The 24,590-nt window shown below is 35.9% G+C and overlaps 1 protein-coding gene across 1 annotated transcript in view; it reads right to left on the reverse strand.

Moving 5' to 3' along the window:
• Positions 1–24,590, reverse strand: part of p115 (General vesicular transport factor p115) — a 262,239-nt gene that overhangs the window by 13,620 nt on the left and 224,029 nt on the right. The window contains exons 19-20 of the mRNA XM_090380276.1: positions 13,333–13,503; positions 1,960–2,040 (exon numbers count right to left, since the gene is read on the reverse strand). Coding sequence (XP_090236402.1) covers positions 1,960–2,040; positions 13,333–13,503 — 252 coding nt within the window. The remainder of the gene's footprint in view (positions 1–1,959; positions 2,041–13,332; positions 13,504–24,590) is intronic.

A 24,590-nucleotide genomic window follows, 5' to 3' on the forward strand; every position in this document is an offset into this window, starting at 1 on the left:
TCACAAAGATACTTTCAAGAAGAATAGGCACAATACTTGATGTGGCATAACCCAAAGAGCAAGCAGGTTTCAGAAGTGGTTTTAGTACAATGGATCAGATCCAAACAGTGCAGCAAGTTATAGAGTAGCACGCACGATGAATTCAACCTTCCATTATATACAGTCATCATCAACCACGAAAAAGCATCTGACTCAGTCCAAAACAAGCAATAATACCCTAATCAACCAAGGTGTAGACAGAGCTTACATCAATATTCTCCAATCAATATGTGAAAAGGTGACTGCATCACCCCAGGGGCTCACATCTGGTGAGCATGGGCTTGGCACACCCAGGGTCCTGAGCTGGATATCATCATTCTTCTCTTTCTTGGTGATTCCCTTCTACTTTTGACTCTCTCTCTCTCTCTCTCTCTCTCTCTCAGGATTACTCGGGAACTTTTTTTTTTTCCTGATGCAGCATAAGCCTCAGGCTTCCTTGCCATCATATGGATGATAATAATAATAATAATAATAATAATATGGGTCAACAATGATAAAGTTCAGATCAACATGGAAAAAGGCATCTGATAAGGAGAGAATCTCCCCAAAACTATTTTCTGCCTGTTTAGAAGAAATTTTCTGTAAGCTAAACTGGGATAATAAAGGACTCAAGATAAATGGAGATTACCTAAAACACTTATGATTTGCAAACTATTATCATTCTCTTTGCCAATGATCCAGCAGAAAGGCCATTCTTGGAAACCTTTCTGCAATCAAAGAGAAATTGATTGCTTTGATATCAGAAAGGAGAGAAAATAAAAAGGCCGGCCTTGTATTCTTCCTTTAAAAAACCCCTCAAGTGGTTAGAAAAAGAAATGGTCACCGTAGAAGCTCATGGGTTAGATTAACCATAAAGTTTTTTTTTTTTTTTTAAGTTTTTAAAATTTAATCAGTTAATCAATGATTAACTGGAAAATTTGATACTTTTTCCTCTAAGTATTAATTAACCATGTCCTAGTCAATGAATTTGTATTGAAAAATGACCCCCTCACCTCAATACAGATATAATCAGTACAGTTATTATAAAAAGCCTCTTCCATAATGGTATTTATTTCTCAATTGTGATATCGTGGCTATAACTTGTTTCAGTATTCCCTGATCAATAAATGTTACTTTCTTTTTAATAATTGTAACTGACTATCTGAAATACAGTTCTGCTATCCTGATTGTTTTATACTAATAAATTTCAACACAGGATGAAGGTATATCCATTAATGAAGAGTTGGAGTGGAATGAACTGCTTTGGGTAAGTGCCAAGGAAAGACACTTGGTGTCAGTATATTGTGTATATCCCATGGTTGGTTTGATTGTTTTTCAAGATGGAAAACTAGAACTGGTAGTGGGGGAAACCCCCCCTCATATCTGCATAAGACTGATTAACTTGACCTCTTGGAAAAGCCCTTTAGACGTTCCTGCCATCACCAACAGGAATATGTCACTCTCTGGTTGGATGGCAGAAAGTGAACTTAGACCTTTCCACACAGGAGCCAAATGATGCAACCAGTATACTGCTACCCAAGAGCCTGAAGACTTGGAAAACCGGCAGTGATTTTAACCCCAATATGAGAGATGCCAAACATCAGCAGAAATTTGCATGAAGTGGGATTCACATTTAAATGAAAGAGCCTTAAAGCATACCTGAAAAATGTTAATTAGTTTAGCAACAGTAACAATGGTTTACATGTCTGAATTGTGTTGCAAAGCTAACAAAAATTACAAATCACCAAAACAAGGCAGCAATGACAAAATCATCTGACGACTAAAATGAAATTACAGTACTCAGATTAACACACACAAAGGGGAAAGGATGGGATATGTAAATTAAGTGCATTGCCTTAACAGAATCAAAGCTGTTCAACAAAACAAAACAAGCTAGAAGCCACCGTTTGTTGATCTCAATGTTTATATGAACCTAATCACCTGGTTCTTCTCATGGACCCTAAGAACTCTCTGTAGCAATGATTTCTTCTCCTCCTTCCACTTCTTGCAATTCCAAATACACTACAGCAGAAGATGAAGTTTTTCAATGATTATGGATACACAGTATTTAGTATCTGCAAAATTTAGTGCTTGATTCAAAGTTTTACTGTTATTTATTCTTAAATATTTAGAACATCTAGCATTCTCTCTCTCTGACTACTTTCTAATTAGAAGAAACTTCATAAAAGAAAATTTATTTACCATTGAATTCAGAATAGTGTGCCATCTTTTTGTTTTTTTTATTAGTAATGACAAGTTCACCTCTTTTAATAAAATTGCACTTAGTTTAAAATTCACATAATCATCTGTTTCTTAAGTGTGTCAACTAAATGCTGACATGGCTAACCTAACATTTACATTACAGAAGAAAAATGGCCAATATAACATTTAATTTTAATTATTTCTTAAGTGTGCCATCAAAAAGATGGCACTATTCTGAATTCAATGGTAAATAATTTTTGTATGAAGTTTCTTCTGTAATGTAAATGTTAGATTAATCATGTTAGCATTTAGTTGAAACACTTAAGAAATAATTTACATTACAGAAGAAAAATGGTTAATCTAACATTAACATTACAGAAGAAACTTCATAAAAAATTATTTACCATTGAATTCAGAATAGTGTGCCATCTTTTTGTTTTTTTGTTAGTAATGACATTCACTCTTTTAAATAAAATTGTAATTAGTTTAAAACTCACATACTGATCTGTTTCTTAGGTATGTCAACCAAATGTCAACACAATTCAGTTAATGTTAATGAATGGCTGCATCTAATGGTTACACATGCATTTGAGATAAATATACAAATTTCAATCTAATTTATCAAAGTATTTTCTATAAAGAAAAAAAATATATTTTTTTGTGGATGCTTTTTGAAGCTAATACTGGAATAACTGCAGAACTGGTGATGCAATTAAGACTGAACAGCATAATTTAAAAAAAAAAAGTGTTTATCTAAAAAGGCTTTGTGATGTGATCAAATCTCAAGGAAAGTATGAAACAGCCACTAGCAGAAAAACAAGAACCAATGAACCTGGGTCCTTGATACTGTCACACACATTCTTTCAGATATTCTGGACAAGCTGTGCTTGCTGCCTGGGAGTCTAAAACGCTGATGGAACTAATATTTGGGTGACACTCAAGTCAAGTGGGCCTAATTTTGGAGAAGTCTGGATGGTCTGTGACAGCCAAATCCTCTGCTTGCATCTTCATGACGGTGGACTATTAGTAATCCTGGGTATAACCTCCATGTACAAGCACACTGTGGGTGACCACCCAGGTGTGAATCAATGTAATCAGGGGTCAAGGTGTGGTACCCACACCACACGGAGGAATGCCACCCCTCTGTGTTACCAGGTGCTAACTAGGTGGTAGATGGCTCTCATCAAAGGGTGTAATACCACTACTTTGCTTACTGGAGGCTTGAAGAGGTGGAACCCATGTTTAGTCTCCAGAGCAATGTTCCAGTCAACCCACCATCTCTTCCATCATGCAGTATGATTGATGTCTTTTGGGGTTACAATGAACACCATGGCGAAATCCAAACATCCTTACATTTCGAGAGTACAGCTCTAAAATGATGTTCGCAGGTTAGTACAGCTGCTAGTTAGTACACCAGACCAAACCTATTGGTAACTCGCTAGGAGGCTTCCAGATCAGCTAGTGTATAATCTTGCTGCCTCTACTCTACCAGATGGTGACTGGAGGGAGTTCGAGTAGTGTGTATGCGGGGGGGGGGGGGGGGCATTGTCAAGGACACGTTATGTCAAGGATCTGGGTATATTCTTACCACACGTATGCCACTTCCAAAAATTTCATTGCTTCATAGAGCATGTCCCCCCCCCCTCCCCACCACTTTTTCTTACTATTGAATACACCATGAATTCTCAAACTAAGAGAGCAAACTTATCTGTAAAAAGATCTAAATCTCCCAAACACTTCCTAGTTCATTTCACAAATATACATGGTCTCAGTTCTAATCTCAATGATATCCATTTCTACTTACAGTCTACCAAACTCCATGTACTTTTTCTGACAGAATCCCAGTTATTGGTTGATTCAACTACTGCTCAATCTCAGTAGCCCAAATTATTCACTGTATGATTCCTTTAGCCTCAAAGTGCATATGTCCATTCTGATATTCCCTGTCAGAAACTTGGTAATTTGGAATCTCCCCTGGCTTAAAATCTCTACCTCATTCTGTCAAATTGTCTACTTTTCTCCCAACTCCACTAATCAATTGGACCTCTGACTTCCACACTTTGTAACTTGACTTTCTCCAGTCTAACAGTGAGGTAATTTTCCTTGGTGATTTTAATGTTCACAACTTCAGCTGGCTTCCATTTTCTAGTCACATAGACCCAGCTGGTTGAGATGCTGAGGCTTTTGCAATTACTGACCTCGCATAGATTGTTCACTTACCTACCAGAATACCAGACAATCCTAACCATACAGCCAACACACTTGATATCTTTTTCTCACAAACAACCCTTAGTACATGGTTGAAGTGAGTGGTTTCTAGGCACCTCAGATCACAACTTGGTGATTATCTCTTCTCCAATGGAGCCTTTATCTCGTGGCTATTCCCAACCTAGTGTTGTTTGGCCTTATAAGAATGCAAAATGGGATGACCTGCGAGATTTCTTTTCTTCTTCTCCTTGGTCGGATTACTGTTTCAAAACTTCTGATGTTTGCTCAGATCATGTCAGTGAAATTATTCTTGTAAGAATGGAATCCTTTATTCCACACTCCACCTTAAAATCTTGTCCTTTATCTAAACCTTGGCTTTCCAATAAACGTGCTAAGGCTGTTCAAGAGAAGAATGCTGCCTATTGTAATTGGCTTGTTTCTTTTTCTGCCTACACCAAAGCTCGCAACAATTGTAAAGCAGTTATTAATCAGTCCAAACTAGATTTTGAACAGGCTGAGGAGAAAACTTGCTTCTTGCCCTAATGGTAGCCAAGCATCCTGGTCTCCTGCCAAAGCTATTGGCCACAACTTTTGCCCATCTCTGCTCCCACCTCTGTAAAAACCAAATGGTTCTATTGTAACTCAGCCAAGGATAAAGCTGATCTGCTGGCATCCCATTTTTCTTCCAACTCATGAATTAATGATCATGATAAAACACCTCCCACCATTCCCAGCATGCTCCATTTAATGTCCCCTGTGGTCTTTCATCAAAAGGATGTGAAAAGGATTTTGACGAATCTTGATGCTAAAAAAGCTCCAGGTCCTGATGGTATTTCTCCACTTGTTCTCAAAACCTGCACTCCTGAACTTACTGCCTTTTTTTGCTTTCTTATTCCAAAGGAGTTATTTCTTCTGCTTGGAAATTTGCTCATATCCAGGCAGTTCCTAAAAAGGGTGACAAATCCCTCCCATCCAATTATCGACCCATTTCAATTACTTTTACTCTTTTTAAGGGTAATGGAGAAACCAATTAACTGCCAACTCTTAAAACTATCTACAAACCTTCCATCTGATCAACAATCACCAGTATGGACCCATTGGTGATATTCTGGCTTATTATTATTTATTATTATTATTATTATTACTAACCATGTAGTGCAAAGAAGCCTGAGGCTTAAGCTGCACCAGCTAAAAAAAAATTTCCAAATTACCCTGAGAGAAAGAGATTATGTTACCCATTTATGGATAAATTCAATGGAAAAGTTCAGTGAAACAAGCAGTTGTTCTTGACATCTCAAAGGCTTTCGATAGTGTTTTGATAGTAGAGCAACTGTTTTTTGTAATTGGTTATCCAATTTTCTCTCTGACCGCTCACTGAGGGTGACAGTAGATGGCTCTCTGTCTTCCAATTTCTCTATTAATGCTGGTGTTCCCCAAGGTTCAGTTCTTTCCCCTACTCTTTTATATTAATGACCTTCTTCCGTTGACCAGAAATCCTATCCGTTGTTTTGCTGATGATAGCACATTGCATTCCACTTTCCAGTTTGAGAAACCTCGCCCCTGCTCAATCAGCTTCAACTTCTCGAATATCCGCTAACAATTCCTTAAATGCCAATCACCAGGTAATTCTCCAGTGGAGCAAAGACAACTTAGTTGGTTTCAATCCTTCTAAAACTCAGTCTTTCTTATATCTCGCAAAAAACAGATTCTTCTGTTCCTATGCTTATCTTCAATAACACCCCAATTTCTAGGCAAGATGATATCTCTCTTTTGGGGATTACCCTGACTTCTGATCTCTCTCTCATGGCACAAGCATATTACAAATACTGCTTCCTCTGCATTACTTTTCTTCCAAACATCTGTTCACTCTGTACAAATCGCAAATCTGCCATGGAATATTGTTCCCACAACTGGGGTGGCGCCCCCAAAACCTCTCTCAGGCTTCTAGATTCCATTCAGAAGAGGGCAGTTAGGTTAATTAATGACTCTTCTCTAACAGTCTCTCCACTCACTGTCCCATAGATGTTCTGTTTCTGCTGCATGCCTTTTCTACAGATACTTCCATGGGCACTGTTTTTCTGAATTGGCTTCTATAATTCCCTCTCTCTCTTTCAAAATGGTCCTAACATGTGCCACCACAAGCCAACGTCCATTTACTAACCAACTTCAAACTCATAGAACCAACTTTTCATCTTCCCCGTTTAAACATTCAACTGCCATTTTCTGGAACAACCTTCCTTCATACGTATTTTCTGAAAATTACGGTCTACAGAAGTTCAAGTGTAATGTCAACGAATATCTTCTTTCGTCTTCTCAACCCCTAAACCATATTATATGTTCTAATAACTTTCGTGTTTGGGGTTTTCATAAAATTAAACTATTTGAGGAGAAGAAATCACTGGGAGGAAAACTCCGTGTTATCACATTATCTCCAAAAACAGAGAATCCAAAAACATTGAATTTTTGGATCAATCATTTTAAACAAAAACACAATATGCAGTGTCTATATAGAACTGAGAGAAAGCAAGAATCAATCTTGTGATAATAAACAAGTGAAAAAGTGAAGTACAGTCAAATGTATGTGGACATTCCCCCCCTTAGGATTTTGGGAAAATGATCCATACATGCATGTCAGAATGCATGGAAGTAAGCAGATCAATGAAATACATTGTTATGTGACTTCCAAGGGGGAACTAATCATACGATACCACATTAGCAATCAATCTGTTTGTGCCATTGCAGCAAAATTGAAACACCATAGATCAAAGGCTATCATAATCTTCAAATGGAAATGTCATGATGCTGCTATTACTAGTGTTCAAATAAATTGCAAAAATTGATTAAAAGAGAGTGGAGGATGCTGGTATGTATATGGATATGAGCCTCATCAAATCTGTCAACTATGAGTTCATGGAGGCCACAAAAAGCAATATTAGGATGATATGGACAGGGCTGCACAGCACTGGATTTTAAAGAAGAGCTGCAGTACACAATCCAAACATTCTAGCATGCAATGCACAGTGTTAACTTGCCTGGTGCACAATCACAATTTGGTTCCTGGAATGAAGGAAAGCCGTGTTATGGAGTGTACACTTGTACACTTTTCCAATCTGATGGCTGTTTGGAGCAGAAAATGCCTGGAGATTACTGTTTATAACAATTTTTTTTAACAATGGCACTGCTCATAATAATGGTACTGATGTACTGATGATTTGGAAATGCTCCCGATAGATTTGCCAGTCAAGAGAATTTCCAAAATGGGATAATTTGTTATATTTCCTGCTTCCTTGTGCATTTGTTAGTTCCCCAACTACACACAACTGAACAATCCTTCCATAATTGAAAGTGAAAGAACAAATATTGCAAAACATCTACTGTTTCATCCATTTTTTAAAAATCTTTAATGACACAGAGAAGTACTGGAAACTTGTCTCCAAACAATTTCAAATTTGAAGATTATGCACTGCCAGTTGAAGAAATTTGTGCTACCTTAGCATTTACAAGTGCATCATTTTTCAACACTTGTGTACCATATAGCAATAAAGTATTTCCTCACTGAACAAAAGAACATAATCTTCTCTTGTTTTAGACTCTTCGTGACCTTGGCAGAAGAAATGTCTATAACTACATCAGAGTCATCCTTATGGTTTAGACTGTTATGGTAATCAATTTCCAAAATGGAAATGGAAGATTCAAAACTGTAAACACTTTGCACATAACAGTCTAAACCATAAGGATGACTCTGATGGTCATCCTTATGGTTTAGATTTGGATAATCAACTGGATTTGATGTTTTTGTTTTAATGGTAGTTTTCTGGCATAATGGCAACTGATGTAAAATTTTGCCTGTCACCATAATTATGCAAATGAAATAATTTCTAATAGTCATGTGTTACAAATGTTCATATAAATGAATGTGCTTTACAAAACTAAATGTCACACAGATTCACTTTATCACTGAGAATATGACTAGGTTAAAAGAAAAACTGGCATTTCTGTTTGCAAGATCTACATATCTACAATTTGCAAGTCAAGCAGCTTGATTGTGGGACTGTCAAGGAGGGGATTCCATTAGCAGCAGAGAGAAACAATGAGAACAGTGAGGAGGATGATGATCCTCACCTGTCAACAAGTGCATGTCCCTGCAAAGGACAACCTCTTCATATCTATTTAACTGGTAAAGAGTTAGAGAGTTATGGCATTTTATTTATTTGAAAGAGCTCATTATGAGTTTGTTACTAACATACTAATGCCCAGTAGTCAATACATCCCTGTTATATAATGGGTTTGTAGTCTATATAAGGGATTAAAGCAGATGAAGACACAGGTTTGAGTGGATTTTTAGCTGCTAGATCTTCTAGGAATCTGGGGAAACGAGAAGGCAGATCGTGCTGGAGGTATAGCTTCAGTCCAGGAATCCAGAAGTACTAACCACTGCTTTGCATTCTGTGAGATTTATCAATTGTGTTCTAATATATTTCAAAATATATTTGTGTTATAAAGCAGTTAACTTCACTCAATGAATCCATATATATTTAATCTCTTGATTAGGTATGTTGCAGACATGTTCAATAGCCATTTTGATTGCATAAAGTTTGGTGGTGTAAATACTATAACTAGACAAAAGAGATTCAGAGATAACACAAGTTGGCAGAACCACTGCAGCACCTACATATGTATCAGATTTTGATTAATGAGTATATATTTGGAGACAGTGGGAATATGCTGACGCATGAACCAAATGTTTTGCTTATATTGTAGTTGTCCAAATTCTGTTTTTCCCATTGCTAAAAAAAAAAAGAAGAAAAAAAAAAAGGTCATTGCATAATGGTTTGAATGGAGACTATGGCTACTCCATTTTTTCAGTGTCTGGGCAATTATTGTCTAGTGGGCCTTTCCAATTCTGCAATACTGGCAAGTCCAAAAGAAATCTGCTTGACTCGAATTGAGTCAAGCAGATTTCTTTTCATTTGATTTATTCCTGTAATGATTTACCTTTAGTAAACTACTACAAGAATAAACCAACAGGTTGAAGAGTTAAGGCCAGATAGGATGAGAGAAAAGACACTGAAGTTGGGCTGAATACATAATCAGACATCTGTCTCCAAAGGGATAATGGAGGTTTGTGTGCATCTATATATAAACTAGAGACCAGTGATTGAACTGGATTTGAGCATGAGTCAGTGCCATTCATTAGTGATTGCTTACTGTACTTTTCAATTTGATAACTCTAAAGAGTGTGTATATGGCTTTTCTCACCCACTAGAGTTGTCAAAGGTTGCCACTGTTCTACCACTATAGTTACACATTTAATCCAAGACAAGCAAAGTGTGCACATATGCTTCAAAATATTTTTTATTTCAGCGGCATTCATGAGTTAAAACTATTTAAATCTATCTTTCCTAAATTTCCACCAAATATTCAATCTACTTTCACAAGGACAGCCTGTTACCACCAAGTACTCAATTTCCTCTTTTAATGTCTGCATTATTCCAGTTTTTAAGCCTACTGTAACAGGCACATTTATCAGTGCTAACTGTCAGACAGTTTTTTGAAGAAATCCAGCATGCTCTCAGGTTGTTCAGCAGAAGATAGATATCCAATATTGTATTCTATAGAGTCACTTTCCAATACTGAGAGTGAAAAAAAGTTACTTTCAGTTTGAAAATATATATGTATTTTTAATTATGAAAGGTCACCATGATGGGATATAACATAGCATCATTTTGATTACATTCGGTAGCAAACAAAAATGGCTCATTTTTCAGTCATCCATGGAATTTCACTAAATATCCATTTATCCATGGTGTGTTACATAACTGTTTATTTAATTAGAGTTAAAAAAAATGTCTCTTACTGTTCTTTTCTTCTAGTCATACAATATTTTAAAAGAAACCTTTTCTTTTCTTATAAATTGTGAAATTACATGATAAAGATAGAGGAGCAAAGTTTCTTACAGAGAATCATTACAAATTGAAGATTGGATTTCACAAACTATCTTTGGGCAGCATGTTGTAGAACATTGGAATAAATTACACCCTATTATGGATGATGTGGAGAGAGTTTATCAAAGTTCATGGCATTATTGGATGGTCACTTTTCAATGATGAGAAAATCAAAAATGATTGGATTTTTTTTTTTTGGCAGATTCAAAAGTTTGCTTCTTGCATAATTTGGCCATACTAATAACAAAATAACTTTCTTTTATATGCTAGTTTAACCTGCTTGATTTCCATTGGGATGCATTTTTCAATGATGTACCATTGAGGTGAATCATTGGACAATGAAGTTTTGAAAGCATTTGTTGAAAGCTTTCAAAACTTCATTGTCCAACATTCCCCATACATTCCAGAACACAGTAAAATTTAAGCTTCTCTCAATTTCAATTAAGTAGGTGACATTTGCCTTATTGCTGGGTGAGAGATATTCATGTGGGAAGTGCACAGAGGTTGAAAGTTTTGCTCCTTTAGATATTGGAGAATTCAATATACTTTAAGGCTGTTTGAAATACTGCTAATTCAGCAGTGCATGGTCTAAATTTAGGAAAATGTTGGGATAATGTGACTTCTGGAAAACCACAACTATTCTGACATGTAATCTAATCTAGAATTTAATCTAGAATCCATTGCTTCTTCGGCACTGTATTACTGTGATAAACTTGCAACAGTAACTGGTGCTTTTTGGAAAAAAAAAAAAAAATCGGCTAAAGTTGTTTGCTTAGAGCATTACACTTTTTTTCTCTATATGATTCTTCATTTTTCTTCAACAGTGGGTGGGTGGGTGATTTGGATAAATTCAATGAAAAACTAGACAAATTTTTGGAGGGTATGGATGGGTGAAGTATGTGTTTTTTTTTTTTTTTTTTTTTTTTTTTAAATGATGCTTTATTAGCGTGCCACTACTAATACTAAGGAGTTAAAGCTAATGATAAACTTCTATGAAATTTTAAACTCCTCTCCAAATTAGGTTCTATATCCAGAGCTTCTTGGCTAAGTTGATTTGCAAGTTTTAAAAACTCAGCTAGTCTTTTTAGGATCAACTTTTTGTGCTGCTGCTATCTCTGCATCTTGCTTGTTTTTATTTGTTTCATTATTTTTGGTGTCTTCTTCACACTGTGATAAAATATCGTTCACTGATAATTGTTCTCTGTAAGCTTCAAGGACTTCTATAATATCTGCTGGTTCCAGGTCTTCAAATCCCTCTTCACTAATCATTTTTTTAATTCTCACAATCTCAACTACCTATGGCATTTCGACTGTAGCTTCTACAATGCAGCTTTCTAGACACAACTTTTTCCAGACTGCTTTCATTGGTGAGTTCTTAAGTTCATTCGAACTTAATATTTTTTACAGCTTCAAGAAGGTTATAATTTTGCCAATTGAAGGACTGTTTGTTCCATCAGTAGCTTCCACCAATTGTGAAGAAGTTATCCTTAGTCAATAGAGTTTAAAGGCAGCTATAATACTTCTTTAATCCATTGGATTAAAGAAGTTGTATTCACTGAAAGAAAGGTAACTTTCATGTTTGGGTGCAGATCAGAAATGTGCAGGATGACTAAGCACATTGTCAAGAATAAGCAAGATCTTGAATGATATATTTCTCTTCAGATAATATTTTCCTGCTTTGACAAAAAAAGCAATTTAAAAAACAATCCTCAGATTTTTGGCCATCATCCAGGCTTTTTTGCTCAATTTCCAATGAACTGGTAAGGGGCTTTTTGTTATTCCTTTAAAAGCACAAGGATTTTCTAACATATAAATTAGAAGCAGTTTCTCTACATTTTCACATAACAAAAATGTTAACCTGTCTTTTGAAACTTTGAAACCTAGGGAGGATCTCTCTTCTTTTGAAATGAAAGTTCAGCTTGGTATATGCTTCCAAAATAAGCCAGTCTCATCAGCATTAAACAGTTGACTTGCTAGATAGCCCTCAGTCACAATAATATCCTTTCAAGTCTTCAGATATAAGGAAGCAATTTCTGTATCAGCACTGGCTGCTTTGCCCTTTGATTTTAGATTGTGAAGATTTTGGTACTTTTTAAAATTTTCAAGCCAACCCTTACAAGCCTGAAAGACATCTGCATTGGATGGACTGCTTCTTGCAAGAGATTAAAAATTTGCAGAGCTTTGGGACAAATAACACGAGAACCATGGATAAACTTGACAAGAAGAAATAGAAGTATTCTATTTTGATCATGATCCAGAAAGTAAGTAATTTTTCAGTTTTCTCTATTATAGGATTTCTCACTCTTGTAGTGCTTTTTGCAGCCAATGATGTGGAGCAGGTAACCGAATTTTTAATTTTCTCAGCATTTTGTCTAATTTCTTGTAAGCTATTCATTTACACTGTATTCTTGGCCAATGCCACAATCTTTAATGCCATTTTTTTTTACTTTTGCTTAATGATTTTTAACTTTTCCTCTAAATTAATTTTTTTTTTTGTTGTAGTTTTCTTCATTTTAGGCCCTGTAAAATAAACGCACTGTGCCTATATAGTTAAACATACCCTTTACGTACATAAGAAATAGCCAAGAAAGCAAAGAACTATCATTTTCATACCAAATGGGATATGTCAGCAAAAAAAAAATTATTTGAAAAGAATTCCCCCCCCCCCCTTTTTGATAATTGAAAAATCACACAGCAGCCAAACTCTTACCGCACATTCCAAAATTTTATTAGTAAATACCTGATCATGCAACAGCAAAACTCTGCAAATTGACAGATGACTGTATGCTAAATAAATGGAAATTTAACTTTCAGGGAAATCAAAAAATTATAAATATAATGTTTGGTTCAAAATCCAACTGATAAATAATGAAATACAAGATTAAATAACATTTCTACATCAAAATTCCACTAACAGAATTAATAAACCTTTATAAACATATGGAAATCATTAAGATACCTGATTATTAGAATATTGCTCTTTCAGTGTTTTAAGTTCTTCCTCATACTTTCCTATTGTCTGTTTTAAAATTACAATTTCTTTCCTTTGATTATCAAAAGTTTCTTGGCTATTTTCTGCATTCACATTGACTGTTGTGGTTGTCACACCTTGTTCATGTTGCTCTTCTTTCTATAAAAAAATTTATAACAAATGTATGTTCAAATGTAACCAATTTATAACAAATATAGGACTACTGATTTATTTCATAATAATTCCATACATGAAATGATAAAACCTATACTTTTTGATTTTTCATGACTGAGTTGAGAATCCAGAATTAAAGAAACTAAAGGCCAGTGGTTAGCACTGGCCTTGAATTCTCTGATAGCTGCAGCTGCATTGGCATTGCTGCTGTAGTGCAGGAAAACATCTACTGTATGATTTTGAAGAGACTGCTTTGCTTTTATACAGTACAGTAAAGCTGAGTAGTGGCGCTGTGGCAATACCTTATGATTATGCAAATAACATAAGTAATTTGCATAATCGTAACTAAGATAGTTACGCACCATACAGTGACAAATTGTGTAACTAATTTTTTTTCCAATAAATGGCGAGCGCATTCTTTATTGTACCTGTTGTCCAAATTTCTTTTCAGTATGAGCCTCAGAACTCGTTCCAGAGCCCTCTACATAGGGATACTTTAATTTTAACAACCCTGTATATGATATCAAAATTATTGTTTGTATCAAGTTGTTTTGTGACACATCATAGTATCCAATAAAACTGGTCAGACAAGACTTCCCCTTAACAAACCCATGCTGTGTCTGAACAATTACTGCAGTGTTATCAAGGTGATCCTGCATCACTTCCTTAACCAATGACTCCATTATTTTCCCAGGAACAAAAGTTTAACATGTGTAGTGCTTTTTTTGGGATGGTACACAACAGCATGGCGTACCGGCACCTCTATTAACAGTGACACATGACATTTTGATGCAGTACATTTTGAAATTTATAATATTTAGTAATTTTTTTTCAAATAAGCTTTAAGTAGGATATTTTCTATATAAAAACTTGAAACCATTTTTAGCAATTTAAATTACTCAGTTGGATCTCTGTTTAATGAACTCCTTTATAGCGATTGTTTTGAGTTCTCCTTGGAAATTACATTTAAAATAATTTCTGTTGAGCAAAAAAAAATTTCATATAACAAACGGATTAGGAGAGATGTGGTACGCACTGTTCGCACTTCTGGCCTTCGGGCAATTAGTGCTGCTGCACGAATTAAGAGAGCTAAAGGGATTACCATTCTACAACTTAGTGGTACTCATAAAACCTATCCAAGCACGTGTCTCACATACCGAGAAGTCGCACGGGTCAAGAGCGAGCAGATCAAGGGGTATTCCCGATGTGAACAATGGGCTCTGGTCAACCTTCTACTTAAGTGCCCTGTTTGAGAATTAGGAGAGAGTGATTTTCTTTTACCCCGACAAATAATCATCTGTTGTTTTGCAGAAGTGCGTCATGCACAATTTTCTATAAACAGACTTGAACTTGGACTTGCAGGAGTGCAATATAAAATTCAATTACATGAAAAAGAAACAGTTCGGGACAATATTACAGAAATGCAGCCAAATCTGCCGAAAAGTGATGATTTCAAAGAGTTTCACTTCATGGGAAAGATTAGAGATATTATTCTCCAATCAAACCAGATGCTTTCTACAGAACTTTGAAACAATCAGTAGAAAGCAGGCTTCTTGAAAGTAAAAATGCTGATTTGGCAGCGGCAGCCCGAGTATCAGCTCAAATTGAAACTAGCTTAAACTCAATCTGATTACGTTAGCTTTTTCTATGTATTCTATGTATTTGCTATGTACCCACATAGTTTTGTTGTTTGTTTGTTATTTGGTTTTTAGGAGCATTAGCAGCTAAGGCCATATTGCTCTGGGAAATGCGGTGATCATTCCCTGACCTTTCCGCATCCTCCATATTTGGTGGTGACGGGCTCAAACCCCAGTCTAATCAAGAAGCGTGTGCTACACACTGCTGTTCCTTCCAACCTGGCTACAGAGATGCCACGTAGTTTTGTATGTACTCAATGTAATGTGTCCCTAATTTTTAGATTCCTCTGGTTGCCTGTAGCGAGAATCATTTCCCTGTACATTTCTATTAATAAAGAATTTTATTATTATTGATAGGAAACACTGGCTTGATGATATTAACTCTCAAGTGACATTTTGTGAGAATGAAGTTAGAAAATTGTCAGTTAGACTTCAGTTAAATGAAATAGATACAATTCGTGGATTTCGGGAATACCTAATTGAAGAGATAGTTTCGGAAGAATTGAAGCATTTGATGAATGCTCTGAGTACGATACCAATTCCATCAAGTGAATGTGAAGAGGGTTTTCACAAATGAATATGATCATCAGCCCAACCACAGCTTCATTGATGGCAAAAATTCGTCACTACTATTTCTTAAAATTGTAGGCCCAATGTTGACACACCTCGATCCAGCAAAATGTCAATTCGTGGCTGATTCGGAAATGTTATTCAGCAACAGACAAACAGTAAGAAGAAGTCGGCAGATGTGTGGATAAGAACTTAATAAAAATTTGGAATATTCTATAAAATTTTATTATGAAATTATTTTTGCTTATTATTTTTTAATTATTACTTATTTCACTCATGCTTTTCTTATTTTACTTATTTTTTTTACACATTTTACTTATTTTTTATATACTTGTATAATAAATTTATGCTTAATAAACTGTTGTGTTAATATACTTAATTTGTTGTTCTTATTCCAAAAACATTATTAGTGAAGTAATAATTTCAGGAAATAATTTTTTAGTTTACTTTTCATATACTTTTAATTAAAAATTTTTTTCTGATAGCAAAGAATGAGTACCAGCACCTATTTTTTTTTACAAAAAAAAAAAAAACACTGAACAGATCTATAATTATTTGTGTCGCCCCTTGAACCCCTTTTGTGTATTGGAGATACATTTGCACATCTCCAGTCCATGGGAACCTCCCTGAATCTCAGGATGCTCTCATAATTATGGCTAAGGGTTTGCTTACTTTTCTCGCTGTCTCCTTCAATATAACTGGATAGATTTAATTGGCCCCGGGTGACTTTATGTTTAAGTTCTCCTCCACTTTACTCTCCATTATTACACAATCGTTTAGCTCTATGTTAGAGTTTACTACACTTCTGTCCTCCCCTTCCTTACAGAATTCCTCATGTGTGAATGTAGATGCAAAATACTCATTCAGTTTGTCAGCTGTCTGAGCAGGATCATCAACTGTCGAACCACCGACGTCATGTGGACCAATCTGATTCATCCCATTCCTTCTAGAGTTTACATAAGTAAGGAGGTCTTTGTTGTTTTTCTTTGCTTCCTTTGCCAAGGATTTCTCGTAATCAGCCTTTATTAGGCAAAATCAGCCTTCATTAGGCTGATTATGAGAACTTGATTACAGACTAGCTTATATCTGCCATAGGCTTCTGTGTTACCTGATAATTTATATGCATTCCATGCCTTTTTCTTCTCTGCCACAAGCCTCACTAGTTTTTTGTTTCCTTTAACACTAGAGTTTCTCCCATATGTCATAAGTGTGTGCTAGCGTACACGTGAACAGGCGAAGTTTTTACGGGCTCCAGCAAACAGAGTTTTGCTTTTTTATTGATTTAATTTGGCATATTAATTTATTTTTTAGAGTTGCTTTATATTCTTAGTAACAATACTTTAGTTTAATTTGAATTTAGATAGAGATTTTGTAGGTTATTACTTAGTATCAGTAAGGTTATCAAATCCACATGTTGAACAGGTTTTGCAGCTCCAGCGAATGCAAGTTTTTAATTATACTTAGCCACTTTATTGACTCAATTGTTAGATTAAATTATTTTCTATAAGTAGCTTATAGACCTAGTCAAGCTCCATGGTTTATTTTGAATTTAGATAGTGCGATTTGGAGAGTAAATAATACCTCGTGTCTGTAACTTGCCGCCATTGTTATATGATACGTGTGCACCGAACTAGATATCTTAAGGTCTAACGGAAAACTAGATAGCGTAAGGTTTAACGGAAAACTAGATAGAGAGTATAGTAGTATCAATTAATCAGTAAAATTTATTAATCTTATTAAATTTCATTGTCAATTGAATTGTACTTTAACTAAATAAATATAGCGACCTAATTTTTACAAAAGTAACATAATAAATTAATACGTATAAGTTGAAAGGAGATAAGAAAGTCATATAACTTAACTCGGAGATAAGATTCGATACCAAAATACATATATACATAGTGTTATAACTACATTGGGATATAAGTTTAGGGTTATATTTTGTATTGGAATTTTATTGAACTTGAATAGAAATCATGACTCTGACCAGAGCAGCAAAGCAAAAGGATCAAATTAATGGAAGTGCTGTGGCTCAGGGGAGAACAGGGGAGGGGGGGTTGCCCTCTGAATCACAGTCTATTGAAATGCACTACTTGTTTGATGTTTCTGGAGCAATCAGGAACGGGACATGATATTGCCAAGGGAAATGTCTTTGTGTGTGCGTGATGTAAGGAGTGCGAGGAAATCAGGCGCCAACTCATCATTGTCATGGGCTTATATGAAAGCTTGAAGGATAGGGTGGATGCCCTCAAAGGATTTAAATTGAGGGGCCTATCAAGATCTCAGCTGCCCACATCAATGCCAGAGCTTGCACTTGAACATCAAGCAACACAGCAGCAAACCACAAGGCAGAATGCACTGGTCCCAAAGGAACTAGTTGTCGTAGGTGACTATTGTCAGGGAAACGGGGAACATATTGTGCAAAAAGGATAGATGGAACAGGACCAGGGTATGTCTGCCAGGGACAAAGGCTGATGACGTTGTAGAGCAGATATCTTTTAAGGGCACGAAGGGTGATACTGTTGTAGACGTTGGCACTAATGATATTAAGAGTAGGAGACCGGCGGAATTACTTAACAAGTACAAGTCAATGCTGAAAAAAAGCCGTGAGTTAGGGTTGAATTTGAAAGTGTCTGCAATTCCGCCCAGACACGATGGGTGGGAGTATCTAATGAGAACCTTGTCGATCAATTTGGCCCTGAAGAGATTGTGCAAGGCCCACCCAAGGGGTAGAATTTTTCTCAGTCTAGCGTGTGCTTGTTAATAGGAGAGACTGCTTCTACAGGGATGGAATACACTTAAATAGAAAGGGTGCAAGAATATTTGCTGATGCTATCGAGGCAGAGCTAGATGGGTTGGAAAACTGCTAGCTTGTGGGGATACACGGACTAATAGATTAACAGTAGCCGTTGGCAGAAGTAAAAGTGATTCTTATACTACTATTGAAATGCAATTGAGCAGCAGCCTGGAAAGCAAGCAATGAGGATTTCCAGAACTGCTGGGAGTCATAGTGGAACAATTAAATACGTGGGCTGTTTTAGGGTACTAAGAGTAGAAACAGGTGCATGTATACTTGCACTTACACCAATGCTAGGAGTAGAGTTAATAAATTCGATGAGCTTGAAGTGCTAGTCAAGACATCAAAGGCAGATATTTTTGGGATATCAGAGACATGGTGTCACACAGACATAATCAATGTCTGTGTGACACCACTGTGACAGAACTAACATACCCAGCTACAAACATTTTTCATATATATATATATATATATATATATATATATAGAATATCATTAGAAAAAGTAAATCAATCCAATAATAAGAATACCATCAAGGACTTAAGAAAACGCAAAAAAAAAAAAAAAAAAAAATTATTATTATTATTATCGCTTTTTACCGACAATCTAGATGACTTCAACTGGGGCTTCAACAGGCTTAACAGCGTTGTACGGCAAGTTGATTAATAATAATTTCCCTATCGCTTACCTGAAATATCACTTCAGGAAAGCAATTAGCATAATTAATTTCAAAAAAAATTTGTTTTCTGAACCTATCGTTTCAATATAATTTTCAATAAAATCGTTATATTTAGTGCCATGTATATATGTAAATAGGATACACTTTGCATTCTTGGTGTCTTACGGCGTAGAAAACTTGTACCCACCGGCTTGCAAATTACAGTGTATCATTTTTTTTTTTTTTTTTAATACATATAGTTAAATTCATTTAAATTTACTTAAATTCACGCTGAGATAACATGCAAATTCAGCTCAGGGTCCTACTATAGGAACGGGTTTGCGATCCCGGGCATACCCGAGCCACAACTTATATCTTGTAATGCCTTTAAGCTGTCCTACACTCTTTATTTTTATTTCTCCGAAATTATTAGGGCAATCTGAGGACGTAGGAGAAACTATTTCTTATCTATACCACTATTTTTCGCCTTTGTGGAGTTCAGGTTCTATTTTTCCTACTCCTTTAGTTTTTCTTCTTACTATCTGCATGTTTCTCTTTGCGTTAATTTAATTTAATTATTTATTTTTACCGTATCCATCACATAGGGGGCACCACATATTATTTTGACGACTATTACATTATGTCCTAGATACGGTCAAATGTAGTATGTATTATATATTTAATCTTGTTTTAATCCTTAAATTACGTTCTCTGTCGGGTCAACGATGATTAATATATGCTTACATTTATATTTTACTTATATTTCTTACCTTTGATTCTAATATTTCAAAAAAAAAAATTTTTCTTAATTAATTATCTTCATTCGATTTATTTATATTCGATTTATGTTCGGCCTATACTGGTTTATATTTGGTTTAGATTTAAATTACTTAGCATATATTGATCATCACAGAAACAGAGAACTTCTTGTCGTTTTTTGCCTTCATTCTGGGTGGTTGGCCCCAGTTGAAGTCATCTAGATTGTCGGTAAAAAGCGATAATAATAATAATAATTTTTTTTTTTTTTTTTTTGCGTTTTCTTAAGTCCTTGATGGTATTCTTATTATTGGATTGATTTACTTTTTCTAATGATATTCTATAGACATTGTGGGTGTATTGCATGATTGCTTGCAACTGCATTAACCCATAAATATTAGTTATTGTCTTTTAACTTTCTTGCTTTGCTTTATTTCTTGCTTTCCTTTTATCACTAATATAACTATTAATATATATATATATATATATGCCTTACAGAACACACTTCTGATATTTCCCTATGGATTTCAATTGGACTTTGCCCATCTCAATTGCCCAGTGAGATACAAAAATCAGATAAAGACTGTTCTCGATGAGTGAAGGATGCCACTTTAAGTATTATAAACATAGTTTACTGTTTAGGGTGCTGCAATCAATGTGGCATAATGCTTCGTACTGCCATCTTCTAAAAACATTCAGGACTAATGGGCAGCTAGACTAAAAGCAGTCCCATGCATATACTTTTAATTATTTTGTGAGAAATACATTTGGAGACTTTATAAATTGATCACACCTCATAGTAGTGGCAACAAGATATAAGCAATGCTTACACAGCACCAGCCAAAAAAAAAAAAAAAAAAAAAAACATGCCACTTCATTTACTCATTCTTCCAATCATTTGTTAAATTTCTTCAAACTATCCACCTCCACAACACTAGGTGCAATTTTATTCCAAAAATTGATTACTCTTTGCTGAATGCAAATTTCCACAAATCTATTCTACAACCTTCCTTTGCCAATCCAAATTTATGCACTTGTGCTTCATCTGATATCATCAGAATTTCATTTACTTAACCCTTTTAAACCCTTATACACTTCAAATAGGTCTCCATACAGATAACTATTTTCTAGAGTCAACATTTACAGAATCCTAGTGTGTCTCTCTCTCTTTTGTAAGAATACCTTTTGCACCCCAAGCTAATGTGCTCTTCTCTGTATCCTTTCCTACCTAAAATAAGGTTTACAAACCTGCATGCAGTATTCCAGATGTGGCCTAACCATTGCCTTATGCAATGGGATAATTACCTCTTTGTCCCTGCTGGAAATGTATATCATTGAATCATATGGGCTATTCTAGCAGCTTGTTTGTGCTGCTCAGAGAATTTTACATCAGACTGCACAATTAATTAGATCTTTTTCATACTCAACCAACCTGAGTTTGGTACCACCCAAATGGTATGCTATTCTGGGATTACTGTTACCCAAATGCAGTAATCCCAGAATAGCATACCATTTGAAACTTAAATGTATAACTCAATGGCCATTTCCAAGCCCATCTGTTCAAGTTTACCTAGATCATCTTGAAGTAGCACACCTTGATTACCATCATTAACCACTGTGGCTGTCTTTGTATCATCAGCAAACTTAGACTTCAAACTTGAAATGGCTACATCAATATCATTAATAAATATTAAACACAGTAAGGAGACCAACACTGACCCCAGCATCACACCACTAACCACATTATTCCACAAACAGCTGTGGCCATTTATAACCACTTTTTTACCTCTACCACTTAGCCATCCTTTTATCCATAGTACATTAGGATCTCAAACTATGCAAACCCAGAGCAGACAACCCTGTTCATATGTGACTGACCCCCTAATTTGTACTTACATTTGTGACTTGTAGTTATACCTTGTCCATTTTAACCTGGCATTTGGTGCATAAGATTAGACTGCAGGAAGTTTTATTTTAGCCAGCGAGTTATAAATTACTGGAATAAGTTGCCTTCATGGGTGGTAGAGGCCGACAGTTTGGGGAAATTCAAAGGTCATCTGGATAGTACTTTCGGGTAAGGGAAGCGCATAGGATGATAGGTTTAATTTCCTTTTTATTTATATTTTATTATTATTTTTTTATTTATTATTTTTTTTGTTTTTATCATTGTTTTGTTCGGATTTTTTTTTTTTGGCTGGTGCAGCATAAGCCATAGGCTTTCTTGCACCATGCAGCTGTTACTAATACTAATAAGAGGAGTAGGGAAGGCATGGAAAAGGGACTATTTTCATAGTGGATGCACAGTATCGGCTTTTCATTCAGATGAGTACAAATTCCATATTTGAACTAGTTTGAAAACAGTAAACAATGCACATTATCATCCTCATGGATTAATGAGGATGATAATGTGTTTCTATAGCCTACAACATGGTTCCCCAAAAGGTGCATAGTTTGAGGCTGGACTTGCACTTTAAGAATTTTGCATACATTCAATTAACATAAATAGTTTTTATAAAATTTTCAGACATTTCTTAAACTCTTTTCCCATTGAAAAGAGTTCAAAAAATGTCTGAGTCTATTATAATAAACCTTGAAAATAAAATCCCTTTCCTTCACCCTTGATAGTAGTTATTTCTTTGAATAAATCTCATATCAATATACAACAATCGTTACCACCTAAGGGTTCTTTACTTAAATTCTTAATACATGATGCATCACTGCTGATAACCAGATCAAGAGCCTTCTTTTTTGCCTCTCTAATATGCTGTGTAGAAAGTAGTCATTAAACAAATTAAATGTTTTGATAATGAGCGAGTTGCCAGCCCATGAGTTCCAAATGATATCTGGAAAGTTAAAATTCCTCATAAGGCATTCTAATTTGCTAACTAGTATACTCCTTCAACATGGATTTTAGGTCTGTGGAACCTGCACGACAATTAAAAAGGCATAGACACTTCAAAACTCTGTCTTGTGATGAAGTACTTTTACTGTTTCAGTCTGGCTCTGTTTTTTTTTTGTGACATCTCCATTGCATGTCAAACTCAGACACATCAGCACTAGTACAGTGCCATGGACTAATGGAAAGCTGTGCTTTGGACCATCTATCACAACAAGTCATGGTACATGGTCTCCCAGTCAGATCTGTTGGTTGTGTATGGGAATGAGGATACTTGAAGAAAGCTACCTGATGGACTTGTTTGCCCCCAACAATGAAGTTCAGAGGCAACACAATGGTCTGGGGCTGTTTTTCATGGCTTGGCCTGGGATCATTGGTTGTTTTGGACAGACCCAGAGCCCTGACCTCATTACTATAAAAGTGTAAAGTGTGTTTAGGGTCTAACAGCACCAGGGGTTTCCCCCATGTCCATGTAGTCTACATTGTCGTGTGTGTTACAGAACACTGTAAAGGCCAGAGATTTAAAAGTGTATGGATATTGTTGGATGTAGTGTCGTGTACCGTTGTTCATCTGGCCACTTAGCCGCTGGACCCCAACTGAGGCCCAACGCTGCCCACACTTAGCCCTGTGGAGGCAAGCCAGGTACACCAGTATTTTTAAATAAGTACTCTGGCAGGTCCTGCCACCTAATTTCCTGGGATTTCAGTGGCTAGGACCAAAAAAAAAAAAAAAAAAAAAAAAAAGGGGGAGGGGGTATGCTAGAGTTTGGGTCAGGCCAAAGGAGTTTTAAGTTATACAGTGTTGGAATTAAGAATTTTGGGTGTAGGGCTAGGATAATTTTGACATGGGATGAACACTAGTTGGAAAGCTAGAGGGGGAGGGGAGACTAAAGGCTGGGGGGTGAGAGACAGAAGTATAGGGTCGATAGAGTAGATGACCCCAAAATCAGTGAGGCAGGCCCATGCCACACCAGAAGGAAAGAGGGGGCGGCGGGGAGGAGACAAGGGAACCTTCACCTTCTCCCCGCCAGGACAGAGGAGAAACAGGGCCATAAACTATAGGAATGAGGCAGCATTGGCAGCATGCAGCAATGCTGCATGCTGCCAATGATGCCTCATTCCTATAGTGAACCACTGGGATGAACTGGATTCAGGTGTGTGTGTAGAGAATACTCAAAAACCATAGCTGTAAAATTAAAAGTGTTAAATGTAACACTTTTAATTTTACAGCTATGGTTTTTGAGTAGTCTCTACACACACACACACCCTGAATGTCATCCAGTATTTTCGGCCAAATGGCAGAAAATACTGGATGACATTTACAAAAACCTGGTGGAGGGTGTTCTTTGCAGAGTAGAAGCTATCATAAATGTTAAAGGTTTCAGCACAGATTATTACTTTTCCTGTAAATACAGATTTGTAGATAAGAAGGTGCTGGATATTAATAGGACAGTGTGTACACACACACACACACACACACACACACACACACACACACACACACACACACTACATAAATGGTCAGAAAAGGTTATGTTAATTGAATGAAGGTTTAGAGAGTAAAGCTGGTGATAGTCATACTCATGGTAACTGAAGGAGTAAATATAAATAATGAATTATTACTATGGTAAACTCCCATTAGTGCCTACTTTTGGCACTCTTTTCTTTTGGTTCCATGATAAATTCTATGAAGTGCCATTCATTTTTTTTTATGTCGGTAGCACTTCCACTTATATTGCTTTTTTTAAGGTTCTAAGA

This window comes from Mastigoproctus giganteus, chromosome 8, assembly GCF_048544385.1.
Source record: "Mastigoproctus giganteus isolate SK-2022 chromosome 8, ASM4854438v1, whole genome shotgun sequence".
Classification (NCBI taxonomy): domain Eukaryota; kingdom Metazoa; phylum Arthropoda; class Arachnida; order Uropygi; family Thelyphonidae; genus Mastigoproctus; species Mastigoproctus giganteus.